The 26,979-nt window shown below is 33.1% G+C and overlaps 1 protein-coding gene across 5 annotated transcripts in view; it reads left to right on the forward strand.

Moving 5' to 3' along the window:
* Nucleotides 1–26,979, forward strand: part of USP15 (ubiquitin specific peptidase 15) — a 119,581-nt gene that overhangs the window by 87,094 nt on the left and 5,508 nt on the right. For 2 of the 5 annotated variants that reach the window (XM_030323094.1, XM_030323095.1), the window contains 12 exons: nucleotides 10,742–10,915; nucleotides 12,344–12,502; nucleotides 12,582–12,806; nucleotides 18,007–18,090; nucleotides 18,181–18,275; nucleotides 18,374–18,565; nucleotides 19,467–19,582; nucleotides 19,756–20,028; nucleotides 20,411–20,481; nucleotides 20,798–20,913; nucleotides 21,534–21,683; nucleotides 23,271–23,374. In XM_030323094.1, coding sequence (XP_030178954.1) covers nucleotides 10,742–10,915; nucleotides 12,344–12,502; nucleotides 12,582–12,806; nucleotides 18,007–18,090; nucleotides 18,181–18,275; nucleotides 18,374–18,565; nucleotides 19,467–19,582; nucleotides 19,756–20,028; nucleotides 20,411–20,481; nucleotides 20,798–20,913; nucleotides 21,534–21,683; nucleotides 23,271–23,374 — 1,759 coding nt within the window. Of the gene's footprint in view, nucleotides 1–4,596; nucleotides 4,743–8,082; nucleotides 10,476–10,741; nucleotides 10,916–12,343; nucleotides 12,503–12,581; nucleotides 12,807–18,006; nucleotides 18,091–18,180; nucleotides 18,276–18,373; nucleotides 18,566–19,466; nucleotides 19,583–19,755; nucleotides 20,029–20,410; nucleotides 20,482–20,797; nucleotides 20,914–21,533; nucleotides 21,684–23,270; nucleotides 23,375–26,979 lie in introns of those variants that run through there. The other 3 variants (XM_030323096.1, XM_030323097.1, XR_003970435.1) reach the window with 3 other exon arrangements.

The raw sequence follows: 26,979 nt of genomic DNA on the forward strand, positions 1-26,979 counted from the left end.
ACTGTATGCTAGATATTAATGCTTTTTCATATGTGTGCCAGCTCTATTGAAAAGTACCTAAAATATTTTGAGCAATGACAGTATCAAGAAAACATACAGCCTTCTAAAGTGATTACATCAAAGATGATGTTCATTTGAACTTGAAGGGTTTACCAGAAAATCACTGCTTTATAACCATGTCGTGTATAATTAAAAATTGAAAGTCTGTCTCTGGCTTTCATTTAGAGAGATGTTGCTTTGAAAATAAACTGAATCACTGACACACATGCACTAATCTATATACACACGTATATTCATTATGTATATATGAATATAAATATATATCTATTTATATATGTAAATATAAACAGATATATATAGTTGTTGTTACAGATTTGGTATGTAATTGAAGTATTATGAATGATTCTTCGGTAATTGCCCAGGACCTAATTATTATATACTTTGACAAGAAAAAGTTTTCAATAACTTTTGAAAAGAAATTATAAATTTTTAACCAAAATGTTACTAATTGTTTATAAGGAAATTCTTAATAGTAAGCTAGAACATTTTAAGATTCCTCTTATTCTCATTGTACCATACCTGAAGTGTCTGTGTCATCATGATTATACCACCATCTTCCTGGGACCTCTGCTATCTTCCCAAAACTTGTTCCATTAATCATCATATCTTTGTTATGTACCTTTTACCTCACATTTTCACTGTGTTCCTTTCAGCATATATATATATATATATATATATATATATATATATATATCGTCAAGTCTTTTTTTTTTTCTTCTAAGTGAGAAGTGAAGAGGACTCTTAACCTTGAAAACTGAAAATAATGGTTTGTACTTTCTTCCTACTTTCTCATCTTCCATTCAGTCGTCCTCTGCAGCATAGCATAGTAGTTACAAGCATAGGTTTTGGAACCTGACTGCTTGGATTCAAAACCTAGTTCTGCCACTTGGTTGTGTGATCTTGAATAAGAAACTTTTTAGTTTCTTCATCTATTAAATGAAGATAAATTGTTTAACAAGTGCTTGGTACCTGGTAAACAATATGCAGTTATCAACTATTGTTATGTCATCACTGTGACCATCATACCACCCCCAAAAAATTGCTTTTGATAAAGTCATTCTTGACCTTCTGTTTGCAGGGTTGTTTGTAGCCTCTTTATCTTTGAGATGTCACTCTTTACCTTTGAGATGTTGACATCCACTTTAACTGACAAATCTCAAATCTGTCTCCACTATAATTCTCCCTCCTGAGTTTCCTTCCAGTATATAACAATTAGATGGACATTTCTGCCTAGATAATATTACACTTAAAACTAACCTTGGCTACTAAGACCAAACACTCTCCCAAGAAACCTGATCCTTTTATCTCATACTCCCTTAGTTGCAACTGTCCACCCACTAACCCAAGTCAAAAACTGGAGACTCTCCCCAGATCCTGTTCATTTCACTACCTCTTAGTGTCACTTCCATCCATCTTCTCTTCTGTCAGTACAATATTTGAGTACTTGAGCATCTTTTATGTGACCTGTTGAAATATATCTCTAACTCCTATCTTTATTCCTTCATTTATCCTCTTCCTCTCCATTTAGTGCATTGCTTCCAGAGTCGTTGTTTTAAAATGCAAATATAATTATTTATCTCTTTGCTTAAAACTTGCTTCTCATCACCTAAAGGATAAAACCCAAATGGGGCTTTTCCTACCTCTTAAGCCAAAACTAAAGGTTCTTGGAATTTGTTATGTATCAAACTTGTTTGTGTATACTCCTTCCTTTTCCCTCGTTGCCTTTCCCACATCTCTATCTCTCCCCCCTTTCCTCTCTTTCTTCTGGATAAATACCTATTACACAGTGAGAGTCATGAAAGTAGAGACTGTCTTTGGTTTTCTTTTATATCCCCAATGTTTAGCATAATGCCAGATAATGATTAGAACAGTATTTCTCAGAGTCTGTCTATGGATGAGACAGCATGGTTGACAAATAAGCATAGCAATTAAGTATAAGTGGTCAAACTTTTCTAGCAACTTGGTCAGGGTATTTTATATCTATTAAATCTCATAATAGAAGATGAGGCTTTGTTTTTTTGTATGTCGTTTTTTATTTCATTTTTCTAGTGGTTCATTTTTACTGTACTTTATAAAAGTCTCAGTCTATGATGATTTGGAAATTGTTAAGAAACTAGTTCTTTCACATAAACAGAGAAATACTGCATTAGAAAATTTACCAGAAATGTTTAGAACTTCACCTGGACCAGATTAATGATCTTTCTGGAGCTAACTCCAAAAGAGCACATTAATTTTAAAAAGAATAATAGCACATAATATATGTATTTACTTCTTGCAACCGAGTAAGTCAGAAACCCAGCTATATATAAAGTTCAAGAAATAATACAGCGTTAGGTTCCACCGGTGTAACCAGTCTGATGGCACTTGCATCGGACTGCTATGTTAACCCCAGCCTGGCAGAGCAACCCCCAGTCCCACGCAACTAGTTCCATGAATGCACAGTGAATGATAGGAAAAAATCCTTTTGGAACATTATTTTTATATTACTAGAAACTCTTCAAATAATAATTTTCTGTTCCTAATAAATATCTGTTGAGTGATTATTTAGATAAATTTAAAGTTCTTTTGGATTATGAAAATAATCAGAAACCCTTCATAGTTCATGCTATTACATGGTCCTTAAACTTCTTTTTCAACTCAGCTGAAGTATTTATTGTCAGTTTGGGGTCTAGTGTAATGAAATAATGAAGAGAAGTACATGACTTGGTGATTTCCCTTAAAGAATGTAAAAATTCAGTTAAACTTCGTGAAAAATTTCTGCTATCCTTTCATGTATGCCTTCACAGGGAAACTAAAAGATCAGTGAATCAGAAATTTGTGATACTTATTTTTTCAAAAATGTTTCTATACTGAATATTATGTGCAAGGCACTGAACCACACACAAAATTATGAAGAACCATTGCTTTTTCTAAAGTCCTTCATCTTGCTTGCCTAAAATAGTGGCATTCATTTCATTGTGAGCCAGTTTTGAATTATTAACAGTGTAGAGCAGATAATAATACTAAATATTACAATTGAATTCATATGCTTTAGTTCTTTAAAATAAATGCAATTTATACTAAAGTTTATTAATATTATTAGAACCATTTGATTTTAGCTTGCTTCCTATAAATAATATTAAACATAAAATCACTCATTAAATAGCCTCTTACCAAAAAAAAATTTTTTTCTAGACAATTGATGCTGTAGCTGAGTAGTTTGAAAACCTCACTAAAATACATTCTGCCTGAAACTTGCAGTATTGTTGTTGGTATAATCATCTCAGAAGCTTTCAAATTTACTTATATTAAAAATAGATCTTCCGTCTAGTTTCTGCTGATAGCTTTTAGTATGAAAATTAATGGTCTTTATATAATCATGGCTTTTTTAACATTGAAATCTCTAGTTATAAGCTTTACTCACTGCCAGTAACGGGGTAGACCTTTTCACAAACTTAGAATTCTCCTTCCTCAATTTTATAGATTAGAGAAAAAAATAACACTATTTCTTTGGTAGCCCACAAAATGTTCCCCATTAGTTCTCCTATTTCCCAGAGCTTTCATAATAATTCTTTATTGAATTTAAGTATTGTATGAAGAAGACATTTCATAGAATTTGAAAGAAAGGGTGACAGCAGGAACTTAAATGAAATTTATGTCTTAAGCATAGTGACCAGGTTAATAACATACATTGTTAGAACATTATCTTTGTCCAATTCAAAAATGCAGCCTTTGAAACTATTTTATGTAAAGTTCCAATATTTTAAGTTGAGTGTATGTCAGTTCTCTCTTCTCTGACTAGTTGGGAGAGGGAAAAACAGAAGTTTTGGTTTTTGGGGTTTTTTTTAAATAAATAAATTTATTCCCACTTATATTTTACTTACCTGAATTTATTTTTTAAAGAAAGCTTGGAGGGAGATTGGAAATGAAAAGCAAAATAGAATGATTGTATATGCTTTCCCAAAATATGTGGAGAAGCTTCAGAATTGATCTCTCAAATGTAACGAGATTGGCCTTTCCTAAGGGAAAAAGTAACGAAGAATAAAATATCAGGTGTCTTAAAAATACCTCATTTTTAAAATTTACTTGATGAAGGGGCAGGCTTATATTTATACTTCTTCATTGTAAAAATCTACATCATACTTTCCTTTCTCATCCACTGTTTCATTACAGAACTAGAGCCAATATCCCAGTATTTAGAGAAATGCTTCAGAATTCAGACCTTTTTAGAATGTCTATACTGTTGTCATGACAAAGTGAAAAACGATAGCATGGCAAATCTGAAAATTCTTTATCCATCTAATATTAAAATCCAGGAAAAAAATATTGGATTATTCTAAGGTCACTTCAGGTGTAATTTTTTAAATTATAAGAAAAGAAAATGGTTTCCTCATTTTAGATTGGGTTTTTATTTTTAGTATTGGTTAGTTTGAAGGTATAGCTACTTTTTTTTTAAAGGGTGTGAGTGGCATTACATTTTGATCAGTTACAGAATGAGTTACACAACTCAGAGCTTTAGGTAATCAAAAATTAAGTTTGTTTTCTTTCCTGTTCTAGTTACCGGTTTACTAAAATAGTGAGCATACATGATCACTTGAAAATTGGGCTTCTGGAGCACCTGAACAGAAAGGGAGTGGTTCATATTCAGCATTACAAAAGACAACTTTCTCTTTTTGAAGGGGATTACTTTGGCTATTTTCCAGGTACTGGGGAAATTCCAGATTCATTACAAGTTATTGGGATGGCTATTAATTATTCATTTCCTAAAATATGTTGATTACAGACTTGAGATTTGGTTATATAGTAGAACTTTATTTCACTTCATCAATTAAAAAATGATATAGAAATTTATAGTGAAATACAAAATTGAGACTCTTATGAGTCATTAATTTTTTCCAGAGAACTCTAGAAACATCAGTCTTATTGATCAGAACATATTTAACGGAAGAACTTTTTGAAAATAATGTAAGAGCAATAGGATTTGTGCATGTGTGTATAAGGAAAACTTATGTACAGAGCATTGTAGCCTTTCCAGCTAACTAAATAATGAAAGAAAATCATAACCTCACATAATATTCCAATTTTACATGTATGGAAATTTGTAACCAGAGAGTTTTTCATAGAGAATTATTACTTTATAAAATAGTTGAATGGTATATGCATTCTTTTTAAAAATAGTTCTTCATGGTGGCAGTGGTTAAAGTTCTATATACATTGAACCATATTGCAGAATGTCCACTGATTGAGACATTCGATTATTTAGAAGAACTCTCTTCAGAATTTTTATACCTCATTCTAGGTCGAAGATTTAGTGAGGAGTCTTGATAAAAATATATTTCCAAATACTTTTCCTTCACATGTCTTTGACTTATATGGATTTATCCTGATAGCTTGGGGCATTCACAGTAGCTGTTTTTCTTCATTAGAAAAGCCTGCCTAGGCATTACTGGGACTTTTGTTTTTGAACTTACAGAACTTTTAGATAGGTTATAGTTATATACCAGGGTGTAATTCAGGTCTCTTTAGTGTTTTCCCACTGTTCTCAGTTTCTGTAAGGACAGCTTCCAGTCTTTCCGTCATACAAGTTTTCATTCATTCAACACACCTTTATTAAGGTATGTGTCAGGCATTGTGCTGTAGACCCTGAGGTACAAAGGTGAAATAGACATGGAGGCTGCTTTCAAAATAAGCGCAGTGTAAGTGAATTCAAGGTATAGAGTTTGCTCAGAAGAAGTAATATTAGTTCTTCCTTGAGGTGCTGAGCAAGATAAAATGTTGTAAGAGATACTGACATGAGTGTTAAAGAATAGGAATTTCTTACAGGGGAAGAACATTCTAAGAAAGGGAGGAAGAAGTACATGGCTAAGGTTCTATCTTAATACATTAAACTAAGGACTAATATGTCTTAAGACTCCTAATTTAAATTCACATTCAAGAATACTCTTATTACTTGGGGTTTCTATTTTAAATGCATATGTAAGCACAGGTAGAGAACCACAGAGCCACTTTCAGGAACAGATACTTAGTAGTCATGTCTGCTCACAAAATGACTGGCTTGCACATACCCAGGCATTCTCATTCCTCATGGATAAACCAATTTTTCATACTAGCTTATGTCCTGACCTTCCAGTTAACCAACTGGTTGTTTTATCACAAAGACTAATTTAAATTAATGAATGCCAAAACTCTTTAACATCTACTAAATGTGAAATTTAGTTTTTTAACTAAAGCAATTTTGCTTGTTCATTACTGTAAGTTTTTACTTCCTCCTTTTTACATTAAGAATTGAGACTACTGGTACAGAATCCTTCTCTTCATTCTGTTTATTGCTTTATTTTTAACATAGTATTTGATAAAATTCTACCAATTGTAAGAACCACTGTAGGCACCATTCTGATATAAGTAAAATGTGGCTTAAGATCTGTGTTTTATTATGAGTCACATCACCTCATACTTGAACTTCAGTTTTTTTGGTGGTGAGTTGTAAGAGGTAGCTCTCCTTGAAATACTGAAGTGTTGTTATCTGTCAATGTCAGGTAGTTGAAATCTGAATTAACAAAGGTGAACCTCAAAATGGCATATGACTGGTAGAACATCACAAAACTCATAAGTAGCCATAAAATAACATACTAATACTATTTATGTAATCCCTTTTGTTTTTACAATAGATTTATTTATATCTGTATTCTCAGGTTTTGCTAGGAGAAACCGTTTATGTTAGGAAAGGATGAGTTTTGTTCTGTTCTGCAGTTCAAGAATCATTGAGAGTGAGAAATATATCCACATAGGTGCATAAAACGTGTGATTTCAGGTCCATATTATGTCACTCAATAAAGTATCTTACAGGTTAAAAGGAGAAATTCCCTTGTCTGTATATGTCTTAAGAAAGGAATTGTTTTGGGACAGTCCCAATCAGATGGAAAAGTGATACTTGTTATAGCAGAGGAATCTTTGAGAGAGATGCTTCAGAACTATGGTTATTATTGTTTTTATTATTGAACTAACCAAAATCTTTATTCTTTAAAACATTGTATTTAATGGCAACTAGTCCAAATGTCCAGTTTTCTTGTATTTGTCAAAGATGTTCATTCTTCTAAGATAGCCCCATGTTAAAAGATAGAATGAATTGTATAAATTATAACTCAAACTGCAGTATGACCAATATTAAGAAACTACCTTCTTACTTCTGCCACGGTGATGGCATTGAATACTGACAACACTTGAGGCATGGAAATACTTTAGTTGTTTGACCTGTATTCTAATTATACCTTGAAATTTATACCAAAAATTAAAAGAGAACTTTTAGTATTTTAAGTGGTCTTTATACTAGTCCAAGAATATAATGATTCCCAGAATAATAATTGCAAGGTGAGGGAGAAAAGTATTGTATTTTACAATATGAGAAAGAAAAGTCTGACATCAGTTTCAGTTTTTAAACTACTATGATATGTGCATTAGTAGAACACTTAAACTGTCTATTGAATTTCTGTATTTATATATGTTTGTATAAATTTTTAGAAAAATGTAGCTTGTGAGTTTCTTAACACAGTATGTTCTGGTGTATATCTGAAACTAATGTAACATTGTGTGTCAACTATACTTAAATTTTTTTTAAATTATGTTTAACAAATAGAATGTTTTTTTTTTAATTTAAACATAAGGGTTACCTCAAAATATATTGGTTATGATATCTTGATAAGTAATACAAGCACTTATTAAAACTGTGTTTTGTTTTTAGTTTGTTATTGTTCAATTATAGTCATCTTCAAAATGGCTTGTGTCACTTTGAAAATAATCATTGGTCTCTGTATCAAGGACTAAAAAAAATCCAAGCAGAGACCCACTACAAAGTAGATAGTGAATTGAATGAAAGTTAAAAGGATGGGAAAGTTTTTTGGTGTTTACTTGTTTGTATGTTTCAGTTTATTTATTTTACATAATCTCTACTGTGGGGCTCAGGCTCACAACCCTGAGATCAAGAGTCACACAAAAGCATGGGCAAGTTTTTAATAGGTGCTGTCCTTCTTTTGGTTTATATAATTTAAACCAAGTGATTTAAACCATTAAATCAGGTGGAAGTGCTTGATGAAGTTTTTGAGATTATCCATTACCAGCTAATATATTTTTGCCTCCCTAAGTAATAATTCATTCAAGAAAAATTTGCTCTGTGCCAAACATTGGAGGAAAGGATTTAAAAAGCCAAAAGGATAAAAACATTTGTATATATAGGCAAAAACATGTTTTATTAAACGTGTGTTTATTGTACACATACTGAGTGCTGGAGATATACATATAATTGATATTATGGTTCCTGCTCTCATGAAGGTCACAGTCCATTTGGCAAGACAGATAAACTAAAAATTAAAGTTACAGTATATTAGAAAATAAGTGGTATAGTACAAGTGAGCATTATGCAATATGGAAACATACCAAAGGAAACATTAGAAGGAAATCTAGGAATACTTCCCAGACAGGATACCTGAATCTTGATGGTTTAGTAGAAGTTAATAGAACAAAGAAGGTATATTTCACATAGATGGATTGATGTTGCAAATTTAAGAGTGAGAGAATACATGGAGGTCAAGGAACCTCAAGTAATTAAATGAGGCTAGGATAGAGTCACATAAAGGTATTAGCAAGATAAGAGGCCACATAGGCGGGCAAAAGACAGACTTCTCAAAAATTGAGATTTCAATCTGAAATTGCTATTATTTTTAGCATGAAAGTGATATAAATTTTAGAAAAATCACTCCGGATGCTACTGGAAAGCTACAGATTTTAAATTATATTTGGAAGTTCTTTGCAAGATAAGGATACATAGAATTAAGTGAAAACAAAGTTCAAAAATTATTCACATCTGTACAACTTGGTTCTTAGTTTGGTAAAACCATAAATTAGGTTCTTTGTATAATTGTGTTACATTAGTAGAATATCATATTCTTAGTATAACCCTGAACTGATCAAATACAAGGATTTGAAAACTGTTAATTGTTGGAAATGCTGTCTGACCTCCCCTTTGCCTCATTGACTATATAGTGTTCATCCTGTTTGTATTAAATCAGATGATACCACTAAGTGGTGGCATTTAGTGTAGCCATGGTGTATTCTGGGTTGCCTGACCCTACCTCTAGTGCTGGGTTTATAGTTAAAAGAACATATAATGCAAAAGGAAAAGAGAATGAATCTCAAAAGCTGTGTAAGATTTTGAGAGGTTGACATGTAAAAGGAGTTCAGAAGTTGGAAAGTATCCTTTCCTGAATCGCCTCCTACATTGTAATCTACCTTTATCTTCCTCTTGCTCACATAAAATTTGATATCTGCTGAAAATGGCTTGTAAATGACACTAAGGTCTTTATAGTCTACTCTAAACATTTTTATTTGCTTTCATTGCCTAAGAATTAATTATATAATAACAAATTCCATGATATTATAAACAATTTCCCTTTTGCCTTATTATGGGTACTAGACTACCAATTTGAGCAGTATTATTTTTATTACATTGAAAATACCAAAATAGATGTTATGGTTACTTACGTAAACCTAAATTAATTCATAATTGAAACCACAAAACAGAACATCATAATTTATTTCAAAAAATCAAATATGCTTAATTTTGAAGTTTTAGTCAAACAGTACATGGTATATAGACATAGTTTATGGCATGCCAGTTATTGGCATGAACCCAGCAGGTTGAACTTTTCATAGCTACCAAGACTGTTTAATCCCAGACTATTAACCTAACTGAGTGGTAAGCAAGCTGTGAAAAACTTTGACTCCCAAGACAAATGTCTTCCTGCAGTAAAAAAAAAAAAAAAAAAAAAAAAAAAAGAAAAGTATATGTCAGTCATTACATATTCTATTTAATGACTCTAGACATCTAATTCATAAAGTAATATTGGGTTCTTAATAAAGAATAATAACATTGGGTTCAAATTATATGGTATTATCAACTTAAAATTATTCTATCTTGAGATAAAGTGTTACGGAAAAACTGTACTTCTGGCATCTATTTTATTTTAACTCCTAAATTATTTCATTCTGAATAGAAAGGAGATGGAGAATTAACTAATTCATAGTTTTAATCTTGCCAAAAAGGAAAATTGAATTGTCATGATACTGAAGAACTGGAGGAAGTAGGAACACACTTAGCCAGAGTTCACATAACAAAAGTTAAGTTTCCTCAGGCTCAGCGAATCTGTACTGTCCCTTCTAAAATTGGTTGACCAAATGGAAAATGTAAAGGCTGCTCTTTCATAAGGAATTGACAATGGAAGCAATAAATACCTCTTTAAAGTTAATTTCTTGCTTGCACTCTATCTCAGTTTTTACCTACTCAGGCTAATTTGCAGGTGCCTGGGATGAGTAGACAAACCATAATTTCTACCAATCAAGTAAAAGAAGGAAAGAAAACTCTGAGCTTCTCTCCCATTTAACAGGTAGTTTGCTGTGGTTAAAATTAATGCAGATTTTACAGCAACAAATAATAGCATTTTCATTTATTATAAGTAATTGATTTGAAATTTGGGAAATGAATAGTTGAGTGCATCATTTGAGTGTTCATTTGACCAGTTATTTATTAGTTCATGAGGCCATCATTTAAATTTTTCTCTATATATTATGGCAAGTCCGTTTGTTTCTCTCTTCATTTTACATGTTTAACCTGTGGTTACTTTTACTTGAAAATGTGTTTTATTCTTTGCAGTGTTTGAGCAACACTCCTCCACTTACTGAATATTTCCTCAATGATAAGTATCAAGAAGAACTCAATTTTGACAATCCCTTAGGAATGAGAGGTGAAATAGCTAAATCTTACGCTGAATTGATCAAACAAATGTGGTCTGGAAAATTTAGCTATGTCACGCCAAGAGCCTTTAAGGTTAGTATGGTTAATACATTTTCATTAGGGCTATATGACCCCCAGAACAAAAATGTGTTCTTTGGGGGAAGCCCTGAAAAATCATAGCTGTTACATTGGCTTATGGCCCTCCATAGGGACCTAGCACAAATAGAAAGATACACAGTATATCAGTGCTGTTCAATTTTCTGGGTGGGAGGTGTGGTGGACGATTACTTTAAAATGTCTAAAAAATCTCTGGGAGATGGGGAGGGAAATATTGAAATAAAGATTGGAAAACACTGTTATGGTACAAAATGACAAGAAAGAGACAGCAGAGCATAGGCAGGTTGCTTTATAATAAGTACATATATGAGAAACCTACATAAATTTATTTATACAAATGTAAAGGCTAAATTTGGGCATGTCATTGAAGTCTAAGCACTCAGGTTATTTTGAGAGTCCTTGTAAATTTGAAAAATCATTAAAATGAAACTAGTCTATATAACCAGCGCTAAATATGAATTACTTTCAATATAATCCTTACACTTTTAAGTTCATTCTTTTTTGTGGTTTCTTACAACCAGTAAAACTTTAATTTGTCATTCAAATAAGAATGAAATTTAGTTTTATATAGTTAAAAGAGTTTTCCTATTTATTTACAGGTGAGATCTATGGGAAATTTTAAACTTAAAAGAGAATAAGAAGCTCTCAGCTTTCAGCCATTTTTTAATATACACAAATGACGCTCATATAGGACATCTGCTAAGCAATATTTTATTAACTGTATACTAGTTCCTAAAACATAAAAACAACAAATCAAAATACTCCTGTATTTATCTTAACTTTCTAAGCTTTGAACAAGCTAGTTTAGACAACCTATTTCTCAATCCTTACCCAGGATTCTAGTTAGTTTCATTTTGCCAGCTATTCTCTTTTAAAATTATGTGTAAACAGGCTCTTGATATCTGACTTTCCTTTCACATTTCTTTTCAGTCTTATAAAAAAAATAGTACTGCAAAGACTAGGAAAATTATATATGAACACAAACATTCCTTTTATCTCTGGAATTTACCCTCTTTTTTATACACAGAAACTAAAGGAGAGCGTTGTAATTTTTTCTAGTGACCCGGAAATATTATTGAATTTTAATAAGTTTGAGTATTTCCAAATCCTTTGTACAAAACTCTACCATATTTTCTCCTTGTTATTTCCTCAGGTCAACATTTCTACATTAGAGATTAGTTAAAAATGTTTTTAGATATGTAATTATCTGTATGAACTTGTGTGTCTGTAGTTACCATATCTGCAAATGACTGCCAAAGTGCCACAAGTTGTTTTGAGGGTTACAAATAGATTGTAACAGAGTCAGTGAATTCACAAATATAAAATCCATAAATAATGAGAATCATATTTGTTTTAATCAATTTTGTTCCCGTAACTGATTTTGTATTTTTGCTTTTCTTGCAGACGCAAGTAGGACGTTTTGCACCTCAGTTCTCTGGATACCAGCAGCAGGACTGTCAAGAGCTATTAGCTTTCCTATTAGATGGACTGCATGAGGATTTGAATCGAATTAGGAAAAAACCATATATACAGTTAAAAGATGCTGATGGAAGGCCAGATAAGGTAAATTTAATAATATCATTGTCACCATTGTTACAATAATGTGATATTTCTGTGTAATATGTGTCTGTTTTTCTTACAGATAGTTGCTGAAGAAGCCTGGGAAAACCATTTAAAAAGAAATGATTCTATCATAGTAGATATATTTCACGGCCTTTTCAAATCAACTTTAGTTTGTCCTGAATGTGCTAAGATTTCAGTAACATTTGATCCTTTTTGTTACTTGACACTTCCATTGCCCATGAAAAAAGAACGTACTTTGGAAGTTTATTTGGTTAGAATGGATCCACTTACCAAACCTATGCAGGTAGGTCATGATTATTTTCTTTGCCTTTGTTGCTTTTATTAAAACTTAGTGTCGAGGGGCGCCTATGTGGCTCAGTTGGTCTAGTGTCTGACTCTTGATTTCAGTTCAGGTCATGATCCCAGGGTCGTGGGATCAAGCCCCATGTCAGACTCCACACTAAGCTTGGAGCCTGATTAAGACTCTGTCTCTTTCTATCCTGCCCCTCTTCCACACTCGCATGCACTCTGTCTCTCTCTCTCAAATTAAAAAAACAAAACAAAAACTTAAGTGTTGAGACCTTGTGTCTCGAGCACAATTCAATAATTAAGTTTATATATGTAAGAGATTTTATAAGCTAAATACTTTGGAAATTAATACACCTTTTTAGAATTGTGAAAGGCTGAGGGATGTGTAAAGTATCATTATTTGTAAAAATAAAATTCTCAAAGGCTTTTTCTTACAAAAGAAAAAATGAGAGGTTCAATTTTGCAATGTTATGATAAATATTTTTCCTATTTTCCAACTTTAAAATTTTTTTTTTTCAACGTTTATTTATTTTTGGGACAGAGAGAGACAGAGCATGAACAGAGGAGGGGCAGAGAGAGAGGGAGACACAGAATCGGAAACAGGCTCCAGGCTCTGAGCCGCCAGCCCAGAGCCTGACGCGGGGCTCGAACTCACGGACCGCGAGATCGTGACCTGGCTGAAGTCGGACGCTCAACCGACTGCGCCACCCAGGCGCCCCCTATTTTCCAACTTTAATGTTAATTGTAATTTTTTTTCTAGTGTCTTTTGAAAATAAAACTAATAGTACACATTTTGATTCATGTTATGATAATGGTATATTTAAATACCTGTAATTTTTAGGCATCTTAACAACTTGGAGGAGAAATAGAAATTTAGTTGGGCTGGGATGCCTGGGTGGCTCAGTCGGGTGAGCGTCCAACTCTTGATTTTGGCTCAAGTCATGATCTCACAGTCATGAGATTGAGCACCACATCGGGCCCCATACTGGACATGGAGTCTGTTTAAGATTCTCTCTCTCTCCCTTCCCCTTTCACCCCTCTCCTTCTCTCTCTCAAAAAAAATAAATAAATTCAAAAATTTTAAAAAAGGGGGGGCACCTGGCTGGCTCAGTTGGTTAAGCGTCCGACTTCAGCTCAGGTCCTGATGTCACCGTTCACGAGTTCAGGCCCTGCATTGGGCTCTGTGTTGATAGCATGGAGCCTGGAACCTGCTTTGAGTTCTGTGTCTCTCTCTCTTTTTCTGCCCCTCCCCCACTCATGCTCTCTCTCAAAAATAAGTAAACATTAAAAAAAAAAATTAAAGAAATTTAGTTCAGCTATAAATACTTGCTTCAGTAATGTTCTAATCTTCTAACGGTTTGGAGTATCAAACACTGTTTATTCAATTCAAGAGCCCTGAAAAAGGCCTTAATATCAGTTGTCAGCCTGATTCCATTGCTTAGTATTATAGGATTATTTTTAAAATTTGTGAAGCAAAGCACTATATTTCCTCCCTTTATTAATCCTTTTCTGACACATGACCCACCCTAACAAAAGTAGTTCCTCTTCTACCTTCAGTTCCCCTAAAATTCTCTTCCCGCACTTAACCAAATTTCCCTATAACTTTGGTTTACTTAATCATTTCTCTGCTAGACCATGAGTTCTACTGCAGAAATGCATTCCTAATGGAGAAATATTCAAAAATTCTATTCATTCAAATATGTGTTGGACGCCTAGTGAGAGTGTAAAGCTCTGTTTGGCAAACGGTTCTGGAGGCTAGAAGTCTTACGATCAAGAGTGCCAGCATGGTTGGTTTCTAGTGCAGACTCTGTCTTGTCCTCACTGTGTTTACATAGAGAGACCACATGTATGCACATAATCTGTAAGGGCACCCACCTTTTTGATCTCATCTAAACTTTCTAAAAGCCCCATCTCCAAAGGCTATTACATTGGTGGTCAGGGCTTCAACATATAAATTTTAAGGGGACACAATTCAGCTAATAACAATGTCATGAAATCGATATGAAACATTTGCTTTTAACGCATTTACAGTCTTACCATTAATTTAGTCAAAGTGTTTGGTTTTACTGTCAGCAAGGGCACAGTAAATGAAGTGTTCATCATAAAAGTACAGTCCTTTCATTCAAAGTAATTAAAGTGTGGTGGAGACTAGTCATGTATTCAGTTGTAGAAATTCCCCCTATTTCTTTTGCTGCTGCTTTTATGTTTCCTTCCTGAAGTCAATGAGCCTGATGCCCTCGTGTCAATATTTCATTCAGTAGTACTAAGAATATTAAGGAGGGCCAGTAAAGACCCGCTTTTATTTTTGACCGGGGGAGATGTGTTCACATTTCTAAAATCACATCCTTTAATAAGTATAGAATTAACATTCTTTTCAATGGAGGGAAACCATGGCAATGCTAAACTACACCCTTACCTCTCTAGTTGTAAGTTTACAAGTATATGCCAAAGAGTATAGTGGAATGAGAGAGCAGCATAAAACAAGTAAAAATTGATCACAACAAAAGAATATACTCTGTTCCTCCACAGTACATTTGTTAAAGACCGTATTCTCCCATGCCAATAATATAATCTATATTACGTAGAGACAGATTGCATTCAAATTACACATTAGCCCAGAGGCATGTATTGAATATTCTCCCATGATTTGGATTTTAAATTATTTTTCCAGCAATATTAATTTCATTAGTATACCTCTTTTCTCACTTGATTTTTTTTCTCACCAAAAGTACAGATTTGTAGAGGTTGGAGTCATGGTCAGCACAGAAGAATTGGGAGGTTTTTTCCCAGTTGGAGGCTGTAACAACTCAAATACAAAATGATAGCATCATTAACAATGTGCTTTAACCAGCTGGAGAGGAAAGGGAAATTAGCTGAGTTAACCTACTTGATGAGTTTTCCCATCACCGAAGTTGATTTAGGTCATAGAAGTTTATTAGTAATTGTATTGAACATGTATTATGTATTGGAACTTAAGATTCTGCAAAGTGCTAGAAATACAAAAGTGTTCCTGTTTCTTGTTCCCAAGAAGTTTGTCATGCAGTGTGAAAAGTGCTGTAATAAGGTACTTTAGGAGTATATAGAAGGAGTGACATACCCAAACTGGTAATAATGCCGGTGTTGAATCCTTAAGGATGATTAGGATTTAAACAAGTGAAAGCTGAAAATAAAGGTATTGTAGACCAAGAGATTGGCATATACAAAGAGCTAAAGGTGAAAGAGGACATGTCCCACTTCTGGAAATTATAAGTAGATAATATGGTAAGTGCTCACAAAGAATTTTGACACCATGATAGGAAGTTGGACTTCATCTTAAAAGCTAGGGCACCCATCGAAGGTTACTAAACAGATTTGTATTAAAGAAAGAAGATTCAAGCTAGTACAAAGATTGGATTGGAAAAGCTTAGGTCAGATGTACTAAGACCATGTAAGAGGTTTTTGCAGTGATCAGATGACAAATGAAAAGCGCTTGAACTCTTAATATTAATGTCAGGATGACAGTTTGAAGAACCAGTTGAGTATAAGAAACAAAAATGTTTACAAGTATACAAAGATGATGCCAAGCTTACTGGGTTGTAAAACTGAGGAAATAGTGGTGTTATTTATTTTAATGGGATATATAGGAAGAAAGATTTAGGAAGAAACCTGTTTTAATATTGGATATGTTGACCTAATAATGACTTAAATCATGTGTAGTCCTGGACATGCTGAAATGCATGAAGAGGGGCGCCTGGGTGGCGCAGTCGGTTGAGCGTCCGACTTCAGCCAGGTCACGATCTCGCGTTCCGTGAGTTCGAGCCCCGCGTCAGGCTCTGGGCTGATGGCTCAGAGCCTGGAGCCTGTTTCCGATTCTGTGTCTCCCTCTCTCTCTGCCCCTCGCCCGTTCATGCTCTGTCTCTCTCTCTGTCCCAAAAAATAAATAAACGTTGAAAAAAAAAATTAAAAAAAAAAAAGAAATGCATGAAGAAAATTTAGGTAGAGTTTTCATTAGGTGTTGAGTTTATGTATCTAGACTAGAGAAGAGATGTCTGTTCTTGAGATAGAAATTGGGTAGTGAGGTCTATGAAAATGATAGTGAATATCTTAGAAGCATGAGATCCCCAAGGCTAGGATGACCTTATAATCTATCACCTAAACCAGAACTCTTAAAAATAAAAGGGGCCATTATTAATAATTATACAAGGACAGCGGACTAAATCAGGACTGGCCAAAGCAGACTGGGATATATTATCACAGTCTCTAAAGAGAGCATATAGAATTCAGAAGAGGGCTAGGGTCAAACTCTAACAGGGTTTGACAACCTTGGTTACAGTTTAAATAAAGAGATGAAGACAAAAGCCATGAATGGATTGATAAGTGAATGGGAAGTGAGGAAGTTAAGATAGTCCATGTAGACATTACTTTTAACAATGTTATTTAGAAAGCAGAGGAGAAAGATAATTAGAGGGGAATTTTTAGAGGGAAAGCAATGAGGGACTGGTTTCCTTTTTTTTTTTTTTTTTTTTTGAGAGATTTGTAAATTATATGGTAACTGAGAGAAATGAGAGAAAAAGCAAATAAGAGATGTACAGAATTTCTGGCAACTGTTGAAGGATCTGTTGAGACTTGGGCACTATGAATTTGTAGCAAACCAGTCTCTAAAGTTGGTCAGGTTCCTCCAGCATATCCAAACAGCTCTAAGAAAGTATAGCAAAAATAAAACTGAATAACAAAATAAAGGTTTTGCAATAGAGTAGTTGAAGTGATGAATCAATCATATGGGATCTGGATGGAAGGTGTATGAAGACAGTAGGAAGCTGGTAAACTTGGAGAAAATTGAGAATTAAAAGGACTAGAGCTCTAAATGCAAGCCAAGAATAGGAAAAAATGAATTTCCAGGAAAATTAAGTAGTGGTTGGTTAGTCAGTAGTATGAAAAGAGTTTAAGATATCAGAGGTGAAGCCAGTTTATGACAAGGCGCAAGAAGTGAACTCCAGTTGAAAGTAAGTGTGGGTCTTTGTATCAAAGAGCCAAGAAACAGTAAGGCTAAGATAAATTATCCCAATGAGAAATGGTGGCGAGGATGACGGCAGGATTGGAGACAGACACTGTAAGCCAAATACCAGGCGAATGTGAGGAAGTCACATGAGGTCATTTCCAACTACTGAATATTTTTTCCAAAGTAATCAATTCATTATCATTTTTTTGTTTTTTAGTACAAAGTGGTTGTCCCCAAAATTGGAAACATACTTGATCTTTGTACAGCATTGTCTGCTTTGTCAGGAGTACCTGCAGATAAGGTAAGATGTTTCTGGGTTTGAAGTATGTAAGTTGGAGTTGAGTTTTTCAGTGATGTAAAACCAGATTAATAGAAATTTATTTCCTTTTAGATGATAGTTACTGATATATACAATCATAGATTTCACAGAATATTCGCTATGGATGAAAACCTTAGTAGTATTATGGAACGGGATGATATTTATGTGTAAGTATAAAATTCATTGTGCAAAATATTATTTGGGAAAAATTCAGAGGAAATAACGTAAAAGTTTTCAGAGTTTATGGTCAGTTTTGTCCTTACAGGTTTGAAATTAATATCAATAGGACAGAAGATACAGAGCATGTGATTATTCCTGTTTGCCTAAGAGAAAAATTTAGACACTCAAGTTATACCCACCATACTGGTTCCTCACTTTTTGGTCAGCCTTTTCTTATGGCTGTACCACGAAACAACACTGAAGATAAACTCTATAATCTCCTGCTTTTGAGAATGTGGTAAGTGTCAGACAGTTCTTCATTGACAAAACAATAAAATAGTTAATAAAAAATATGCAGCATACTATCAGAATATAATTTGATAACCCTACATTATCTCAACTTTGTTTAAACAGGTAGCAACTTAAAAAATCAAATTATAGTTTAATTTTGTCTCTTAATCATGTAAAACACATTACTGAGGTAATTTCAAACCTTGAAAGTGAATTCTTTTAGCTGTTTTACACCAGAAGTTTACAGTTGGAAGAAAATAGGAACTTGTCATATCAGCACTGTGAAATTAAAACAAATTTCAGATATTTCGTTTTGTTAAACACATTGCCAGTTTAAGAACTCCTACTGATGGTTTTATTTAAAAGGATAAACGTTCATGCTTGATAGTATTTTAAGGCAACCCCTTTTTTGTCTTCCTAAAACCTTGATTTGAATTATAATATAATCAAGACTTCCATTTGATCCCTTTTATCATTTTTAACTGACATATGTAGTATTCTTTCTTGCATACCTCTTTGAATTGTTACAATCCCAGAACCCATACATAAAGATCATATTATAGAGTTATGAGTAATCTTGGCAATAATACATATCATCTAAATGTGGATATTTATATAATAATTTTTTTAAGTCAAGAAATTATTTGCCACAAACTTTTAACATAGAAAGATGTTAAAACCCTAGAAGTAACAAATTGCTGTCTTTCTTTTTATATAGACAACCAAAACAGAAATGATTAGTCACTTGCACTTATGGTGCTAGATCCCGAGTTTGAATTTATCCTTGAATGTAGTATAAGACTAGCATTACTCCATTAAAAAGTTGTGTTTTACTGAAGGAATGGAAAATGTTTTTTTAAGGTTTCTACCTTCATAGAACTTAAATTTGATTTCTGATTTTATTTAAGCCGATATGTCAAAATATCTACTGAAACCGAAGAAACCGAAGGATCCCTACACTGCTGTAAGGACCAAAATATTAATGGGAACGGCCCAAATGGCATACATGAAGAAGGCTCACCAAGTAAGACTTTCCTGTTAAATTATAACACCTTTCACTTGGATTATTGCCTCAGAAAAAAAGAAGATGGGGATTAAGGAACTGAAAAATATCTTCAAGCTGGGAAAAATAATGTTAATATTAATTTTGAAATGTAGCATTGGGTTTATTTAAAGACTTCTAATGTCTAAAATTAGGTGAGATGGAAACAGATGAACCAGATGATGAATCCAGCCAGGATCAAGAACTTCCCTCCGAGAATGAAAACAGTCAGTCTGAAGATTCAGTTGGAGGAGATAATGATTCTGAAAATGGATTATGTACTGAGGAAACTTGTAAAAGTCAACTCACGGGACACAAAAAAAGACTATTTACATTCCAGTTCAACAATTTAGGCAATACTGATATCAACTACATCAAAGATGACACCAGGCATATAAGATTTGACGAGAGGCAGCTTAGACTAGATGGTAAGTGTGAAAAATGGCTTGAACACTGAACTTGAGCAAACCATGTTTTTTTTTAGGTGAAAACTATGAAATTCAACAGTCATGGGAAATAACCTTTACCTATCTGTATAAAATCTTGAATGAAAAGTCTTAATTTCTAAGTATATTAAACACATCACTGTTTATTAAATGGGGGTTGGACTTATTCTTAAGTCTTGTATCTTTTTTCTTTAACTGCTTAAATATTTTAATGGCTTGGAAATAGCAATTTATCCTGATCACCTAGTGCAAGTAGAAAAGATGGCTATTTGTTTATTCTGGTATATATCTTAATATTAAAATATGTTGATTTTAACATGAAAGCATATTAAGTTTTAAAGGAGAAATATGTTTTCCATCTTAGAAAGATCTTTTCTTGCTTTGGATTGGGATCCTGATTTGAAAAAAAGATATTTTGATGAAAATGCCGCTGAGGTAAGTCATCGTTCATTCCCATGTTGATCATACTGTTTTGTTACACTCTTTGCTGCTACCAGATGTGTTTATTTTGCTGGTTATAGACTAGAAAAGGCTTGTTGGTTTCGAACATGCTTTCTATTAACAGTTTCAATCATCCATGTAGGTGTGTAATCATAAGTTTTTTAGACGTGTGTAAATCTCAGCTGAAAAAAGCTTTATAATTCTTCTGAGAAAGTTTAGGAGTTTTTCATTACTATTCATAGTAAGATGGTATCACTAAAATGAGTTTTGTTTCATTTGTTCTCTTAACTCAAGAAATACTTCTCTTTAGGATTTTGAAAAACATGAAAGTGTGGAATATAAACCTCCTAAAAAACCCTTTGTGAAATTAAAAGATTGCATTGAGCTTTTTACAACAAAAGAAAAGCTAGGTGCTGAAGATCCCTGGTAAGAGACAAAGTTAAAAAATGTTTCTAATTATGTTTTAAGGATTTATACTAAGGTATGTGCTATATATCAAGTTGAAAAAGTACTAAATTCCCTTTGATAATTTAAATAATAAGCATTTCTTTATATGATAATAGTCTGTTAAAAGTGATTAAAATGTCTTTAAAAATATTATTACAATGTTAAGCTCTAATCTCATTACTGTATTCTCTCTAATAGCTGTTTTACTATGGATAATTAATTTTAGTTACTTTTTCCCAAGAATTTTTTTGCTGTGCAGCCATTTTGATAGAAACCTTTTTAGGAAAGTCATACGTTTTGTGGTGCTTTAATTCCATTAGAGCCCAGAAGTATTAAGATTTTCTAATGCTTATTTCTCAACATAGTTCTGTGTTCTTTTAGCATACTAAAATGTAAATAATCTAGCCTTCATCATTTCTTTGATACCTATTTACATACTAATTTATCTCATTATCTGATTTTTTTGAAGATAAAAATGATAAAGGAGTTTATCAGTCTGGTATATATTAGGTGTACTGAATAAAAGAACTTTCCAAGCATTTTTTAATTATTATTTTCATTACCTCTATCAAGCTTTAAAGATTTCTCTTTATTTTTAGGTATTGTCCAAATTGTAAAGAACATCAGCAAGCCACAAAGAAATTGGATTTATGGTCCCTGCCTCCAGTACTTGTGGTACATCTCAAACGATTTTCTTACAGTCGATACATGAGAGACAAATTGGATACATTAGTTGATTTTCCCATCAAGTAAGTTTTGATTGTGCTTTATCAGCATTGGACAGCTGTAGGTTTTTATAAACATAAGGTAGCATCAGATCCAGTATTTGTGAGTCATTCTAGCAGTTTGTAAGGATCAGTAACAATTTTATTCCTTTTTAGATATTTTTCAAAGTACAAAAAGAAAATACACCTTTTTGAACAACAAAATAAAAGTAATTTTATGTTACGTTATCATACGGGTTCGTTGGCCCTGTTTATATATCTGAGATACTCTGTGGGATCTTAGTGATTTTGTTTTTCCTAGGAATTATTTCATCATTAATCATCAGTTATTCCTTGGTATGCTTTTTAAAGAAGACTGGAATAATGTGAAACAGAATAATGTAATTGCTTAAAAAGATGACACAGTAGTGTGATCAGTCATTCCTGTTGTGTCATACTTCAGTTTATGTATCGCATTGTCCAGAGTATTACATCACTTTTTTAAAAAGTCTGGAGACAGCATCTCTGTAGTCTTTTTTTTTTTTTTTTAAGCTTTCACTAAATTTAATAGAGCATTCATAAGGACAAAAATGAAATAGTGTATTCTCATTCACGTGGTCCAGGAAGGACTTCATCACATAACATTTTGCAGCAATAACTTGGCACTCTCCCATTTTGCTAAAAGAAAATCGATAGTATTCTTCTATATTTTATGATATTTATGCACCACAAGTTTGAGACAGTTAATAAGTAGACAACTGCCATAGGCAGGTGTGTGTACTAGATGACTGGAAGTAAATAGATGATGTAATATTGAAAACATTCTTTGGATTGCTTACTCTGATTGTTGATTATAAAGTTAAAAATGTTTTGCAGCTTTTTATCAGAAACCAATGGCAATTTTGTCCTTAATTATGAATCATCAAAGTTTTCAAAAATATAACATTTTAATAGTGTGTAAGTATAAGAAGAACCAGCAGTAATGATAATCTAGAATCTATGAGAGATATATTTGAAATTTAGGATCATTGCTTTTTGATGACACAAGTACCCAAAAATGAATAATGATAAGCTATAAAATGGTCATGTTACAGTTTTGTGCATGACAGATTACAAACAGTTGGCTGCATTTCAAAGAATGTTGCCTACTCAGGATATATAGATAATCAAAACCAGGAAAATAGAATAAATATTGGGTTTAGATATATCCACATTATTATAAAATTTCTGTGAAAGTTTGTTTTCACTATTGTTTTATTCTTCCTTAAATAAATAATTACTAAAAATGACTTCAAAAATCTAAAAAATTAAAAGGGTCCAAATGGCAAAGGGTGATGACTGTTTTACTAGTATACTGAAAGTTAAATGTATTAGCACAAAAACATTAATCTGAATAACAGCATTCAGTAGAGAATTTGGAAGTTCCCAACCTTTTAAGAATAATTTTGCCAAAATGTTCACATCTCAGAGGGTGTGTGTTTGTGTGATTTGTTTTACAGTTCTTTGGTTCTTAGTGATTTCTTTAGTGAAAGAGCTATTTTTTATATAAATGAGAGTCAAGCAACATTGACAGAGAATAGAATTCATGACATTTAGAGAAAACAAAACTAATTTGATCTCTTTGTTAAACAGTGACCTGGATATGTCAGAATTCCTAATTAATCCAAATGCAGGTCCTTGCCGCTATAATTTGATTGCTGTTTCAAACCACTATGGAGGGATGGGAGGAGGACACTGTAAGTTGACAGTTACCATTTTGCTAAAATTATGATGCTTGATAACTGCAGACTTTTTTTCTTAAGATATTTACTACTAAAAAGGAAAATATGGGGTGCTTAGCGGCTCAGTTGGTAAAGCATGTAATTCTTGATCTGGGATCATGAATTCAAGCTCCACATTGGGACCTGGAGCCTCTAAAAAAAAAAGCGGGGATGGGGGGGCAGTAGGCCAGGGTAGCTTAGTTGGTTAAGTGTCCGACTCTTGTTACCGGCTCAGGGCATGATCTCTGCCCCCTGCTGTGCACTGGGCATGAAGCCTGCTTAGGACTCTCTCTCTGTCTTTCCGCCACTCGTGTCCTTTCTCTCTCTAAAATAAAAATTTTTTAAAGGGGAAATATAAAATGTGTCTTACATACAGTAGTTGTTCAGTAAATTTGACTAATGAATGAATTAGCTTTTGAACCTTTTTTAACATCAGGAGTAAAGTATTGAGTTAATCATACTTTTCACTTTAATGTAAAGGGACATCATGGTCAGGACTCATGTCCATTTCCATTCTCCTTCCCTTCCCCTTTCTAAAATGCTTGATGTATGTGTTATAAATCATGTGTCATTGTTAGTTTTTACATGGTCGGTGCAGTATGTTACAGATCTTACATTTTTCTCTTAACACATAAGACATCTCTATGTTACTTTGTGTCCATTTAGTTAATTGCTTCTAACCACTTAGGACTTAGATCTACCATATTTTATCTCTGTGCTCATTTCATGGTCCACATCCAAATTGCGTTTAACTTTCTAACACCACAGGACTGATAAAAATTGTTGTTTATGGTCCCCTGTGTGAGAATTTCTTTGAGCAACATACCCAGAAGTGAGATTGCTGAGTTACAGAGTATTTAGGTACTGCCAGATGGCTCTCCAGGACAGTTATACTAGTCCACACTCTCCAACTGATAGATTTTTCTGTTGGACCATCTTTGCATTCCTACTTAACCTTTTAAGTTTTGTTTTGTTTTGTTTTGTTTAGAAATTAATTTTTGTTTACTTAAAATTGTGATTAAATTCACAGTTGAATGTGGTTAACTAATTTTATTTAGAGTGGTTAAGATTTCATTCATAAGTGAAATGATCTTGTAATTTTTTTATATTCTTTCTTTGGAATCAAGATTACAGTCTGTCCTAATAAAACAGTCTGGGATAGTTTTTTTCTCCATCCTAAAGCAGATAGTATAGTATAGGAATTAACTATTCATGAAAGTCTAGTAGAATTCACTTGTAAAACCATCTGGTTTTATGTAGTTTTTACATAGCCATAGTTTTTTCTATTTATGTCATGATTATTGAAGTCTATTCACTTTTCTTTTCCCCAAGATGTATGCATTATGGCATTTTCTACTTTTCTAAAAATGTATCTGTGTATTCCACTTTATTTGAGAATCATTATATATAATACAGTTGTGCGATGTCTTTGTCCCTTTTTCGTTCTTTTCTCTAGGTCCAGAGGTCTATCTTATTAATCTACTCAAAGAATTAGCTTTTCACTTTATTAAATTTTTCTTTTTGTTATGTGAATGTATTCTTTCTCACTGATTTCTTTGTTATATTTTCTTCTTGTTTTTTTAATGTTTATTTTTTTATTTATTTTGAGAGAGATGGAGAGCATGAGTGGAGGAGGGACAGAGAGGGAGATACAGAATCCGAAGCAGGCTTCATGCTCTTGAGTTGTCAGCACAGAGCCCAGTGAGGCACTCAAACCCACAAATCACGAGATCATGACCTGTGCCAAAGTTGGACACTTAACTGAGCCATCCAGGCGCCCCACTTTGTTATATTTTCTTCTTGTTACTTTGAGTTTGCTCCATTCCTCTTTTTTTAACTTTTGGTTTGAATACTTTATTACCTTTTGCTTCACTTTTTTTCCGTGCTCTCTTGAAGGCTATAATTAAAGCTCTAAATTTCCCTCTAAATACTGCTTTATTCCATAAATTTTGAGTTGTAGTATTTTCATTGACTTTAAATTCTATGTATCTTTTTAATTTCCTTTATGATTTCCAGTTAGTCTAAGGTCGTTTAATCATCTGCTTTTCTTTTTACTTTTTTAATGTTTGTTTATTTATTTTGAGAGAGAGAGAGAGCTAGCAAGAGCACAAGCAGGGGAGGGTCAGAGAGACAGGGTGAGAGAGGATCCCAAGCAGGTTCCACACCATGAACACAGAGCCTGATACAGGGCTTGAACTCAGAAACCATGAGATCATGACCTGAGCCAGAATCAAGAGTCAGATGCTTACTGACTGAGCCATCCAGGCACCTCATATATGGTCTGCTTTTCAAAACATAGTTTTTTTAAAGCTCTCCTTTTGTCTTAATTTTATTACAGAACAATTGGTTATATTGCCTGTATTATATTAATCCTTAGTTTATTAAAGCTTCCATGTGCCTTAACTTAATACAGGGTCTGTTTCTTAAATGTTTGTGTGCTTGAAAAAATATATATATTTCTCATTCAGACATAGAATTCTATATGTTTCTAATAACTTGTTTATCAGTTGTATTCAAATCATTACTATCTCTGGTTATTTTTGATATATTTGTTATATTTCTGGGAGGAATTTGTCAGGATTCTTAACTAAAATATTGATTTATCTATTTTTACTTTATTAGTTGTTTTGCACTATTAGTTGCACTTATGTTTAAAATGGGTAGCTCTTTTTGTTTCATTCCTTTTACCAGTATTTGACTTTTTTTATTTTGGTATCAGTTGGCTTGCAAACTCTGTGTGCCTTTTTGTTGGATTTGTCTCTTATAAACCATTTTATTCTTAGACCTTGTCTTTTTATTCAGCCTGGCAATATGTTTCTTTTAATTTGTGGGTGCATTGGTATTCAGTTCAATTGACAAACTTACAACCCACATTAGGATCCACCCAAAAGAGCAATAATTTTGTTTTGTGAGGTGTAGAATTATCCAGAAGATATAGCCTATAAGGTGTCACTTTTTAGAAGCTATGACAGCAGATAATTGTTTGGGGGACATTTTGTAACTTTGTTTCCTCGGTTATTAGATAGTTTATATAAAGCCTAGGATGTGAGAGGGAGCATTTTTTTTTTAACTTTTAAAGCAAATCTTTACTTTTTTTTAAGTTTAAGACAGAGAGTGTGAGTGAAGGAGGGGCAGAGAGGGAGAGAGAGAATCCCAAGCAAGCTCTGTGATGTCAGCACACAGCCTGACATGGGGCTTGATCTCACGAACTGTGAGATCATGACCTCAGCTGAAATCAAGAGTTGGATGCTTAAACAACTGAGTCAGCCAGGTGCCCTGATAAAGCGAATCTTTAAAAATTTTACAGATTAATCACTTTTTATTTTTCTCTTGCTTAGTACTTTTGTTTTTTGGTGTAAAAACTACAAATTACTGGGATAGTATTATTGAAAAAAAAATTTGTAAATATTTATAAAAATAACTGAAATACAAAATTTAAATTATGTTTGAAATGTCAAACTCTGTAGTCAGGGACAGACCTGGCTTTAAATGTTAACTCAGCCAATTAACAGCTTTACCCTTGGACATTAAATTTCTCTTCATGCTTCACTTTCCCCATTTCTAAAACTAGAAAAAGAATA

This window comes from Lynx canadensis, chromosome B4 (assembly GCF_007474595.2).
Source record: "Lynx canadensis isolate LIC74 chromosome B4, mLynCan4.pri.v2, whole genome shotgun sequence".
NCBI lineage: Eukaryota > Metazoa > Chordata > Mammalia > Carnivora > Felidae > Lynx > Lynx canadensis.